Source organism: Polyodon spathula, chromosome 16 (assembly GCF_017654505.1).
Source record: "Polyodon spathula isolate WHYD16114869_AA chromosome 16, ASM1765450v1, whole genome shotgun sequence".
Classification (NCBI taxonomy): Eukaryota; Metazoa; Chordata; class Actinopteri; order Acipenseriformes; family Polyodontidae; genus Polyodon; species Polyodon spathula.
Window position 1 is genome coordinate 5898478 of NC_054549.1, and position 13299 is coordinate 5911776.

Sequence of the window (13299 nt, forward strand, 5' to 3'; positions counted from 1 at the left end):
AACTGAAGTTGGAAGATTACTCAATTTAAGTGCTGGTCGGGTCAAAAAACATCCAAATCTATATCTATACTGATCTGTCTCTCTTTTTTCCCCCTCTCTTGCCTTACAGTAATATAATACTAAATACAAATTAAAATAATAAATACAGATTTCTCCTTGTGGCTGCTGCCTGTCGTGGAGATCCTCTTGACGTGAGCACTGGAATGAATTTAAATTTCAACATGAGAAAGAAAGAAAGAAAGAAAGAAAGAAAGAAAGGAGAGACAGACAGCCGCCAGATCAAGATTACTCTGACTTAAATCACAAGCCCAGGTGCAGGTACTGTACACGTGAGAGTTGGGACAACATTGCGGCACCCTGCCCAGATCCCTATCTATTTAAATGCTGTCAAGCTCTCCTCCACATGCTGGGACAAGGCGGCAGGAAGTGAAAAGATAAACTGCAGTGTTATCACAAGTGAGGTTGCTAAAACAAAGAGCAAGATACGAAATCGGTAAAGGCAGATACCGGCAAAGTTCTGCTTTGATCCATTCAGAAACACCCTGCGTTTAAAAGCTTAAAACTACACGCAACGTTTTCTGTGTCGGGTGCAAGGGAGACATACCCAACTGTGTATTACGTGCCTGACACTAACAAACAACAAAGCTAATGCCATTCCCTTCACAGAAACACAGCCTGAAGGCAAGGTGGGCTATTTAAAATACAGGGTCAACTGTTCAGCAGACTTGAATGCTCATAAATCTCCTCGTTACTGTGTCTAATATCTTTAAAAATCAATGTGTTTATGATCAGATTGGTCTCATTAAATTTGACAAGTGTATTTGTTTAGTCTTCTGTCAGACAGGGGTGCAATTGATCTCCCCCCCCCCACCACCCCTGAAGTGTCTGCTTCAGCCAAGGCTCAGTGCAGCTCGGAGTGGCACGTCCCTCTCAGCACAGGCGCAGAGTCTGCTCCGCGGGCTCAGCCAGCCGCTCTGAAGTTTCTTTTGCAACATGAATAATCTGCATTCAGCTTCCCTGCGGCAGGGCTGGAGGAGCACCTGCCAAAACAAACCAGCTGAAAGAGTTTGAGCCAGAATGCAGGTGCGCTCTGAAGGGGTTGCATGCAAACACAGCACAGCACAAGGATGCAGAGAGGAAGGGGGGAGGGAGAGAGAGAGAGCAGCTAGACGGGTTCTTTTTACACAAGCAGACTTTGTATCCAGTATTTCAGCGTCATTCAAAAGGTCATGCAATAGTTTCCATATATAATTGCAAATCAAGAGTATGATTTCTGTTAAGCAATTAAGGCTTTTCAAATTAATGTCAAGTGATATCTTAATGGAAGTTGGATTGAGTACAGGGATTGAATGCGCAAAACAATAAAAAGAAGCATCTATATTGTTTTAAAAAAGGGGGAGGCGAAGTTTTCCAGCCCAAATAATGTGGTGCTAACATTTCTGGAATCAGAATTTGTATTTTATTGTAATTTCCTGCCGACCCCCCCCCTTCCGTATTAATAAATTAATTATATGAAACGAGAGGGGGTGCACGGCTCTACTTGGAGTTGCTATGGCATCGGTAACTTAGAAGACTGGCTTGCAGCCAATTAGAGAGGCTACATCGATCCTTCACCAGCACAAACCCCAGATGGGTCTGTTATTTACAACGCTGCACTCTGACAGTAGGAAATCACACTGATTGACATTTTGACATTGGGTAGGATGGCTCCAGGAATAGAAATGGGTAATACATTTTAAAGCACATTTTCACTGGGTGGCTTCTTCAGGACTAATGGACAGAGAGAGCCTCGTCTATTAGCTGCGAGAATGAACAAACAGAAATGCAGTCGCAATCACCTTTCAGCAGTGCACAGTGTTAACCCTTTTAAACAGGACCATCGGCGCACATCAAACACCACCCTGATTGCAGCAATGCGCGCCACACTGAGCCCCCCACGAGGAACCTGGGCACCACAAACAACTCCCAGCAAACCCGCCAACGCAGAGGATTCCTGTTTAGAATGGACAGGTGGTGCTGGCACCTCTCGCTTCAGTCCTTCACATGCTTTAATTAGCTGTTATAAAGCACTGTCATGCCCTTCACTCCCCAACGCATGCATTTTCTTTTCTGCAAACACTTTTTTTATTACTCTATATATTGTGTTGTTTTTTTTTGTCCTCCTATAAAAAAAATTATGTTTCCTTGTAAGAAGCCAGATAGAGTCATTAATCAAGTAGCAAAATACGGTGCGTGTCCACTCTTAGGGCTCTTCCGATAACTGGTAGGAAATGGGTTTTTTTGTTAGTTTGGTTGCTTTTTTTTTTTCCTGTTAATTAAAAAGTCTCATACAGGGGTCAATTATACTTCTAATCAATTACAGCAGAATTGTTTACTGACATTACAATTACAGTGTTCAATTACAATTACAAATATACTCAAAAGTAGCATAAACTACCCACATTAACATATCTATTCTACCCAGCCTAATTCAACTATAATTCATCAATTACATGACAATTACAATTACGCAGGCGTGTCAAGGTCTTCAACTACAATTACACTGTAATTGCATTGAATTAGGAATTGCACCGTTGCGATTGTAAGTGAGCCCAGGCATGGTCTCTTACCTCCATGGCTGGGCACACCCATGCTGTTTGCCAGCTGGTACAAGCGCTGTTGCTGCTCCTCGTACGATCCATGTTCGTTCAACGCAGACATCATCCGCCTGTAGTGTTCCTCAGGGGTCATCTGAAACGCCAGCTCCTCATGCACAGGAGTGTGGGAGATTTCTGTGGGAGTAACGTCAAGTTTAAAAACACCAACAAGTAAACATTTACAGGATTTTTTTTTTTTTTTTTTTTAATTATGAGAATGCAAGACCGTTATTTTTTATGCTCATAGATATATGCATGTGTGTTTTCTGTAAATCCACACTAATTTCTGTTTTCTTGCTTAGGTAAGCTTAAAAGTATCCAGAAAAAGAAAAATCGATCAAAACAAAAAAGAAAAAAACAACCTTGTTTCGTGCGCGTGTTGCAGCACACCATGTGTATGCTGATGAAAGTCAAATTAATAGAGCACGTGGGCAGTCATGTCTCTGAAGGAGATAACAGAACTTTTGTACCTTTAACTTTATATATATATATATATATATATATATATATATATATATATATATATATATATATATATATATATATATATATATATAATTTTTTTATCATGCAAATCAGTGGTATTGCACAGAAGTGACTAGCAGGAGGAGCAGCAGCGGTAAATCTACCAGGGATTTTACCGGCAGGGTTATTTTTAGCATAGTCACTGAAACCCGACACACGTCGCTGGCTGGAAGGGAACAGCGCTCGCCCTCTCCGCTTACTTCTAACCACGTCTAAATCAGGCAGACTGAGCAGGTTTCGGGTGTGTGTGTGTGAGAGAGCCACGGGGCGCCAAAAAAAAAAAAAAAAAAAGGTTGGATTCCACGTTAAAGTTGGAAGATTTTGCTCAGCTCAGCCAGTGATAATTCCAGCTCATTGCAGCTTTTCTGTCTGCTTCTGTCATACCAGGGTCTGATCCTACTAAATCTCTCCGTCAACCAGGTGTGATGCAAGATGCGCTTGATATAGTCTGAACTCAGACAGCAGCATCTGCCTGTCTCCCCTCCTGCCTCCTTTGCACAGACAATGTTTTCTTCAGAACTCTACGACTGATGGGGTGGGGGGAGTTTAAATCATTATAGCTGCTTTATAATCTGCTCTAGTCCTTTAGATAGAGTGCAAACTTATTTCAAAAACACATTGCACAGCTTTAAATGAAACCTAATAATAATAATAATAATAATAATGCTCCCTTGTTTCCATAGTTCTCAAATTCTGTTAATCATGCTGAGTAAATTGTACAGCTAGTATACTTCAGCATGCAAGGACCGCTCACTAATTCACTCAGTATTTCACAATTTATTTAACATGTAAAGCAGATAGAGAAAAATTGAAGGAGCGCACTAATTAACACACGGATCAGAACACACACACACACACACTATGTACCCTTCTTTCTGTCTTTATTAACGCATGTGTACTGCCTAAGAGGATGTGTTTCAAACCTCAGTATAAACCTGTATATTAAAAGGATTGTTAGTTAATCCAATGTGCTTTACATTATCCCTGAACATTTTATTTAAAGCTAAACATTTTTTGTACCTTACCTTTTGTAGTCACTATAAATCACGCCATTGCAAATATACAGGTGTATATGTATTATTTGCAAGCCAGCATCTCATATGCATTGTTTCCAGTCACAGTTCTTACCTACAATGGGATTACTTTATGGTTCTCTAGTACAACGCCACTGACCAGGTGTTCTACTGCAGAACTCTTTTAAAACCCATATACACACTGTGCTCTATCCTAGCAATTCATTTACACATCAGTCTATACATTGTTTTTCCTCATATGTAGCGTAAAATACCAGCCTAAACATTTGATTCATTACCCCACACCCTCCCAGCCTCTCCCACACACTCACACGCACTTTCCAATCAATGCTTTTAAAATTTGTATCATCTATTATTTATAGCGCTAAATAGTAAGAGTCATCATTCATTTATAAGCATCGCTGTTAAAATCATTCTGGGGTTTGAACTTACAGCGCTGCCCTTTTCTGTGCTGTCTTTCAATGAGGTGTGTGAAGGAGATTGGACATTTTTTTTTCAGACAACCAACAAACTGTCCATAACACACTCAGCATCGTAATAACTGTGAAAAGCACTCACCAGTCATTAAGACAACAAAAGGCTTGATTTACAAGATCTGTTGGGCTGGGGTCTTAATCATCTCTAAGCTGCAATCTGGTCGCCAGGTCGTTGGTTCAATTAAATCCGACTCCAACTTCAGATGCTCAGACTTAAATCCCTTGTCAGACAAACTGGTAAATCTTGTGATGGCTTAACATCTTACAAACAAGTGACAATTCCATCTACAAATTAGTAATGGATTCATAGTATTGACCTTCTGTATCCAACATGAATTGAAAAAATAAATAAATAAATCTGACTGGATAGTAACTGTTTCTGTAACTGGTTTTTATCTTCATTCTTTGAGAAAGTTGACTTACTTTAAGTGAAAATTAGCGAAGGAGCAGAAAAGATTTCAGCCAGTTTGTGGTTTCAATTGTGACCCAGGCTAATGTTACAGACAATACCAGTGTAGCAGTGTGACTCTGCACTGCAATAGATGTATTTTACTGTCCATTTCAAGACAAACTAAGAATAATTCCTGGTGAAAATCAATTATTGTAACAGAAGATACAGCAGCACATTCTGAGGCGTGGCAGCCATGTCGATGACCTCACTTCACATGCTGATGACTTCACTTCACATGCCGATGACCTCACTTCTTAATTGAGGGAAGTGGTGCCTGCACACCAACGGCAAACCCCAAAGGGTGTGCTGAAGCAGCTTCCAGACTGACCTAGTGCAGCTTCATTAAAATGAATGGTCAGTTGTGGGACACCACAAAGACATTTATAATCTTGGGACTGGATAGGTCCTTCTTAAAATAAACTGTAAAAATTATATTAAGTGATGAAGTGCTAGATACATTTTTTTCTATAGTATATTTAAAATGTCTAAAATTATTATTATTATTATTATTATTATTATTATTATTATTATTATTATTATTATTATTATTATTAATAACAACAACAACCTGTTCAAAACATTAAACTGTAGTCAAATGAGAGCACACATTAATTATAATGTGTGTTTAAAAGTTTTCATATCAACTAAAAATATATATAAAAACAACATATCAGTGCAATATAATAGTGTCAAAACAGCTAAACAAGTTCCATGCAAACAGCCTCAATAAAACTGGTCTCAACCGCCCAGAAACAACCTCTGTCCTGGTTAGAGCACTGACCAAAACACTAAACCAAAACACGAATATAGATCATGCTACTGCAGATCTCTCCGAGCCACCCCAACACAGACTTGAAATGCTCAAGATTGCACTAACTTGGAGATCGATCTGGAAACAGTCTTGTACCTCCCCCTCTCCCCAGTTCCACGTCAACTCTGTGGCCTTGTGGAACTCAAACACTCACATTTGTTTCCGTTTAATTACTTCCTCCAGCTAGCAAGCCCCACCCATGTGTGAACTCAAGCAGGCTCGGGATGCTTCATCACACAATGAGCAATGCAGGAGGCTGCCTCAGCATCACCGCTCACTAGTCAATCTAGCTTCAAGTGCACCATTAGCAGGCTAAATAGGATCAAAATCTCCTCCCCCCTCTTAAACGAACATCATCCTTTTAAAAAAAACACACAAGCACATCTCGCACAGACACAGACACGCACACACTCACCTTTGGGGGACACACTTCTTGATTTCTTGTTTTCTGAAGGACACTCGCTGCTGCTGTTAGGTGAATATACTCTTCTTTTGCCTAGGATTTCATCTAGAAAAGGAAGGAATTACCATTTGTTTGGATTCAGTTTCAGTGTTTACTAAGAATTTAGACAAGAGCACAGCTGAAACACCACCAAAATGGTAACTGGAAATTAAAATCAGCAAATCATTTTGCTTAGCTCTGTTTTTCAGGTAATCACACAAGTACTGCGGCTTCAAATGGTCTAACAATGAGTTCATAAAAGAAGAATGGAAAGAAAAGAATGCTTTCCTGAATTCTTACACAATCTGAGGCTGCAGTTCACTACTGAGTTTCCTCCTCATATGCTCCACTACCTGTTTTTTGGTTTTTTTTTAGGCTTCTTTGCTTGTGGTTCTCGTTCTAAAGCTAAAGCCCCTTGTGAATCTCTTTTATCAAGTCCTCCCTTTTCTTTCTCTCAAAGCCCTGAGGTCCTCTGCAATTCCCTTCCCATTGGAGTATATGGAAATGCATAAGCCTTGCATTAACACTGCGCTCCACAGCAACACCAAACGCCTAGTGTACAATTACAGCATCCCGCTGAACAGATTTAAAATCAATACCCCCCTAATAACACTGTGGAAACTGAAAGCATGATGCTGCATGAGAGCAGGAAGAGACTGTTTGTCATCGTATTCAACTAACCCCGGGCTTAAAGACACAGAGCCCTCCCATTTTATTATGATGTAGTATCAAAATGTTAAAATTCAAAAGCAGCAACCTTAAAACAAAAGAACACAAAGCCACAGAGATGGATGCACGTACGACTTGCCATTTTCAAAGTGGGTACAGCAGTTGCCGTACATGCATTATCTTTAACTGGCATCTGCATTTTGACTGAGCGTTCGGGAATAAACTGCTGTTTGCGGCAGATACACAAAAGGAGAAGCAGCACAAGAGCAGGAAACCAGCCCCCTTGCGCAGGCTGCTGCCTCGATGAATAGGACATGATTATCTTGAACCTGAAGACAGCCACCTGACATCTCTCTTTTTAACATGTAGAGGCGGGTGACTCAACAAGCACTTTGTCGTGTGCAGCATATAGTTTGCCTTGTATTAAGTACAATATAAAGCCGTTACCTGTGCCAATCTTCTCTGCAGTACGCATGCATGCTGTTCTAATGAAAGGCATGATAGTTTTCCAACACGTAACACCCTGCAAAGTAGTTTCCACCCATCGATGTATTTCAATAGGAAAAGCACATAAAGAAATTCTATAGCAACAGCGCAACACTGTACAGCTGTTGAGCGAGCCAGGCGGCAAGGGGGGCTCGCTAATGACCCCTTTTGATGTAATCACAAGAGGAAACTATTATTCCCATTCAAGGCACAGGCCAGTGTGAAAGCCTTTCTAATGTGGCTAGATTGACTCTTGCCTACGCTCAAGAGCTGGAAAAAAAAAAAGTGACTGATCACTTAGTTCTCCCATTCAATAAGCAATGGAAAATGAGATGGATGGGGAACGGTGCAAAATCACAGCCTTGTGATTCCTTTGTCACATCGCTGTCGCCTCTGTGTTTTAGCGAAGCGCGCGTTGGCTGCTGCTGAACAAGAAAGCAGGAAGGAATTCTGATCAGCCACACATTGATAAGAAGCGAGCTCTGTAGTCTTAAACTTCCCCAAATCGTTTCCTTTCTTATAATTCCGGGGTCGGCAACCAACAGACACAACTCCTAAAATGAACGCTGCCTAATCTACTTTTCCATGCAGCCTCCTCTATTTAATATACCACACCCCATTTTTAAAGGGCTGTTATTACTGCCTACGCTTGTTATAAAATCAGCCTGTTTCCTGTTTCGAACCAAGAGAGATTTGCTGAATCCCTGGAAACTTTGCTAGCTCATCCCACAAGCCCAGACTCGAAATGGCAACGTCCAGGCTATAGGGCGTGTCCTGCACTCACGCAGAGCGCCTTTATGGGATGCGCCACTCAGGAGCCCCCAAAATAAAAATAAAAAAAACTTTCTATACAGTGAAAAGCATAAGAATGACAGCTGATCAATAACACATGCTTTACATGCACATAAACACAGGCAAAAACACAGCTGCAAACCCCTAACCCTTATGCAATGCACCCCAAAACCCGACCCCCAACATGGTCCTCTGAAGACCAAAAGGACACTGAACAATGCTCTCCTAAATAGAAATCCTGCAATTCTCTAATATAGTGCTTTCACCTGGGTCTCAATCTGCAAAAGTATTTTTTGCATGAATCTTAAGCGAGTCGTCTGTTTTTGTATGATTCTGCCAAGATGGCTTTTCCATACTGGCACATTTAGATTGGATTTTGTTTGTTTAAGAAAAATAAGTAAATCATCAAATCCTGATTCTTATGCCAACCCCTGGTAAATTAGAATACCTGAACCAATGCAAACTTCTGCCAGTACTCCTTAAATAAGAGACGCCTCCCAAATCTCCTGGTCCCAGATACTTTGGAGTGGTTCTTTGGTACAGAACCCCAGTAGGACTGAATATTACCCTGACGGCAGTAAAGCCAAGAAATGTAGACAGCGATGCCCAGCATCAAAAGCCTTTAGAGATTCCCCTATCCCCCTCCATGGAATATCTGCCTAAGTGGCAGAGCCTGAAATACTTTAATACCTATTAAATATTGCTTCTTAAAAGTGCAGATGCTTTATTTTACGCAAAACAAGTGCTTGTTAAAAACAGTTTCAACTGGACCACATATATTACACGTGTGCATCAAATACAGCTCAGTTGCTGGGGAAAAGTATAAACGTATTTGTATGGTTGCCAAAAAGGAACCTTGTACTCATGTGGTCCAAATGTATTTTTGTGTAACTAATCCAAACAAAAATCAAACGGTTAACAAGCAAAAGAGCAAATGATGTAAAATCCTGAAATTCTCATATATATATATAGATATAGATAGATAGACAGATAGATAGACACACACACACACACACACACACATATACACCCACTTAAAAAGATCTTGAGTAATACACTGGAACACCCAGATAAGCTCCAGAGGTTTTTGCTGATCTTCCATTAAACCCTATTCAGCTTTTCCTGCTCATTCCACAGTAAAACAATCAGGGGCTCAAGCCTAACTTTGCCCCAGCGGGATCTAACCCTTAAAACCATTTAAAGACTGACTGCACTCATTCTAAACGCCCAGGGTAAAGGGAAAAATAGAATAAATAAATATAAAAAAGCAGCAGTGCTGCTCCTTCTTCTTCTTCTTCTTCCCCAGCCAGTGACAGCTTTGACAGCCAGAGTCCTTAATTCCCTTTTCTTATTCCCTCAATCTGTCATCTTTATCAGGCTGGGGGAGTGCCAGGCAGCGTGCAGGAGCCCCGGCCCCGATCAATCCCCACATTACAGCTGACAGAATGGTGCTAATAACTTATTGATCTCATGTTTGCAGGGCCCTGCTGAGGCTGAGAGGCTCCCATTGATTGGCTGCAGGCACAGAGAGAGAGAGAGAGAGAGACAGAGAGAGAGAGAGACCTCCTCTGGGACAGGGCACAGTCTGGAAACGGTCTCCTCTGAGAAGGGCTTGGAGAGGGCTAAGTAAACACAAGACAGCGGCAGGACTCGTTAAATAGACAATGTCAGGGGCAACAAAAAACACACACAACATACAGTGTACCTGGGCAGCACTAAGGAACTAAGGTAAGGGAGGGATACAGGATTCTACCGTGTGTACCGTACAGTGTATGTATGTTCATACAGTACGCGTGTGGATAAATATGTATTTATAATATTTGCATAAACATATGTATAAAAAGGCGACAAAAAAATAAGCACCACCAAACCCTTATTTTTTAAATTAGTCATGCTCACGCATGTGCCCTGCTAGCAATTGAAAGTGTAACTGCCAAACAGGAGTGAAATTCAGTCAGCTGTAGTTTCACATTCGGACAAGTGACTGATAATATTTCCAAAGAACACTGGAAGAACTCGCCATTAAAAAAAAAAAAAATCACTTAAAAAAATGCCTTTCAAATCTTTAAAAGATATTAAAAAAACAATAACAAATATCTAAAATAACATTTATTTGTGTCTATTACCATGAACCTTAGCTGAATAAATGAATGAATAAATGCATACATAAATGATTAAATAAATAAAATAAGTAACCTCTAACACACTGATAAAGAAAATGAGGTTGCAGTCAACCATTACCATCATCACTTAAGTTTGCTGGCATCCCATGACATCGAGAAGCAATTACCAGTTTGTCGCCTGCGACAGGCCACAGTGAGATAAAGAGAGAGAGAGAGAGAGAGAGAGTGACACACACACACACACACACACACACACACACACACACACACACACACACAGCAGCAGAGCAGACAATATCCCAACTGACCTACAAAGGGGTTAATTGACTAGCCCTCCCCCAGGAAGGCGCTATCCATGCAAAACAACACCTTGCGCAGCCCATGAAAGTCTCCAGCCCTGCCCATAAAGCCGCTGATAAGCCTGCTCTCCAGACAGTATCTGTCAGCTCCCAGCCAATCGAATCCCAAAGACTGCGACTAAGGCCGTTCCAGTCACTTACTGCCGACGCCTGGGTCGTCTCTAATGTCTTTTCTCTCAAACATAATTAACGGATATTTCACCATCAGGCCTCTCCTTCCCTTCCCTACTGCTGTTGGGGCCTCTCCGTCTCCGAGCCTCACATTAACGCTGTCTGCACGGAGGTGCCTGCCTGCTAGACAGGTACTGCTGGCATCCAATTGCTTTTAAAAAGGGCAAAGCTAATCAATGTCAATTTCGTGACTTAACAAGTACGGAAGCCCCTTCATACAGTGCAAACAGGCCACCTCCAATACTTCTGTCTGTGCTAATGGTTTGTTTGAACAAAGTTTAATGCCTACATCGCCGTCAATGTGCAGCCTGGCCTCAATATTGACACAGCGTTTCCTTCGGCAGCCTTGTAATTGCAGTGTGCTGTCACACACTGCACAGGTGCGTTTGCATTTACTATATTATACCCTCACAAGTATGTGTGTCTGAAGCAAAGAAAATACGATGCACATCAATTGCAAAACTAGAAAACTGTATTGCTGTGTGCCAGCATCCGCTACTGCCTCCAGCGAAAGCTCTACGCTTTGACTTGTACCACTAGAAATTTACACAGAAGTCGTTGCAAAAAATCAAAACCGGATTGTCCTTTGAATTACTTTAGGCTTCCCAAAAAAAAAAGCAGCTTATTTTCATTTAAAAAGAAGTCATTTGCTCAGGTTTCTGACTTCTCTTTACACTTCCTTTCAGTCACTGTGAAAGCAGCACACATAAAATGACGCTCAGTTTGTACCTTAGTCATGTCCCTGTCTCCATCAATTCACTGGCAGACAGAATTAGACAGACTGGGTGAGAGGATTGGACCTCTTTACAGATACTTAAATAGGTTCTAAAGCTGTGTAGTGCCCAAACCGTCAGATTTGCTGCCCTACTCCATTGAGAGAGCCCTGCCCGCTCATCCCTTTGTGTTTTTGTTTCTAAATTAAATTAAGATTTTTCCACAATCCCTCCATTCTCACTAGCAACCCAAGAAAAGCCTTGCAACATTTTTAGTTTTATAGATTGACTGAATAATAAGATGGTCTCCGTTTAAACATACATTAGCAATGAAGTTCTGTCTTTTATAGCACATCGCACCATTAAAATCACAATGTCATAACACTCTCATCCCATGCTCAATGCAAAAATATTGCTTTGGTTGTTTTTTTTCTGCATTATCTATAGACCTTCCCCGAGAAGACAGAGTAGATGCGTACAGAGAAAAGGCATCGCTCAACACACACTCAGAGGAATATCTCAATTACCAAGGTTGCGATCACTGGCTCCAAGGCAGATCGATAGAGCAATTAGATTTTATCAACACATGGCCTTCTGCTTATTTTTCTCATTCCATAAGCAGACACTAAACGAAACCAGGGACCCAGAGACATGCAATCTTTCAGATACAAGACGCATACATTATTTTAAAGTGGAAACATTATACTTTCTACAGGGGAACGGACAAATCGGTGCGTCTTGACCATCATGCTTGTGAAATTAACCCCACACTTGACAGTATTACATTGGCTCGTACAACACCAGTAAACTGTTAGCAGAATTTTTAAAACATCCATTCTGTGTTGCAAGTCATAGACCACTATCACCACCCAAATACCTTTAGGGCCCAGACTGAAGGGAAAAGTTTGCCCAATTTGTTTCAGAAAAAAAAAAACTTTGCAGGCAGGACACGGTAAATAGTAGTTCCCTGTACTTTTCTTGCTAGCATTAAAATAGTTTTATGGGGGCAAACTTTACTTACTCTGTACCCTATGGTACAGAGTAAGAAATATACATAATTTCTGTTAATTAATGAGTCATATTAAACTGCACCAAGTTCACTTCAGTTACATTATATATAAGATATTAAGATATTAAAAGCCCTGTGTCCTACCTGCTGATCCTGAGCCAATATCAATGCGATTCCTTTTGATTTCGCTGCGGGATTGGCTCTCTGGCATAACGAAGTGTCGGCTCTGATGCAGGTTGGAGATGATAGTCGAAAGATCACTGTCCCGGCTGCAATGAAACAGAAGCATCCAGGTAAGAAATTCTAATCTGTGACCATATGATCAATAGTAACTCCCCCCCTCCCATAAGCTAGGGTTCCAATAAGCTATCTGTCTTCTTGACAAGTATCAGACACTTCAGGACAAAATTATAATCTTTTCATCTGCCCGTCAACCTAAACTTGCTGCTGTATGATGCACTCCTAGTACCTTGCTTACATCTAAAGGCAGTGTAATTACATCCTCCAGTAACAAGGGGCAAAGCCTTCCATTTTCTTATGGTGTATCAGCAGTTACGGTTTGAGCATTTAAATCATGCTTGTTCACTGAGGGAGACCGGTTT

General features: G+C 41.0%; 1 protein-coding gene across 10 annotated transcripts in view; it reads right to left on the minus strand.

Annotated features, from left to right (window-relative positions):
- The window catches only part of LOC121329037 (sterile alpha motif domain-containing protein 11-like), a 58619-nt gene that overhangs the window by 13614 nt on the left and 31706 nt on the right, over positions 1-13299 (minus strand). For all 10 annotated transcript variants that reach the window (XM_041274288.1, XM_041274293.1, XM_041274284.1 and 7 more), the window contains exons 4-6: positions 12842-12966; positions 6349-6441; positions 2610-2771 (exon numbers count right to left, since the gene is read on the minus strand). In XM_041274288.1, coding sequence (XP_041130222.1) covers positions 2610-2771; positions 6349-6441; positions 12842-12966 — 380 coding nt within the window. The remainder of the gene's footprint in view (positions 1-2609; positions 2772-6348; positions 6442-12841; positions 12967-13299) is intronic.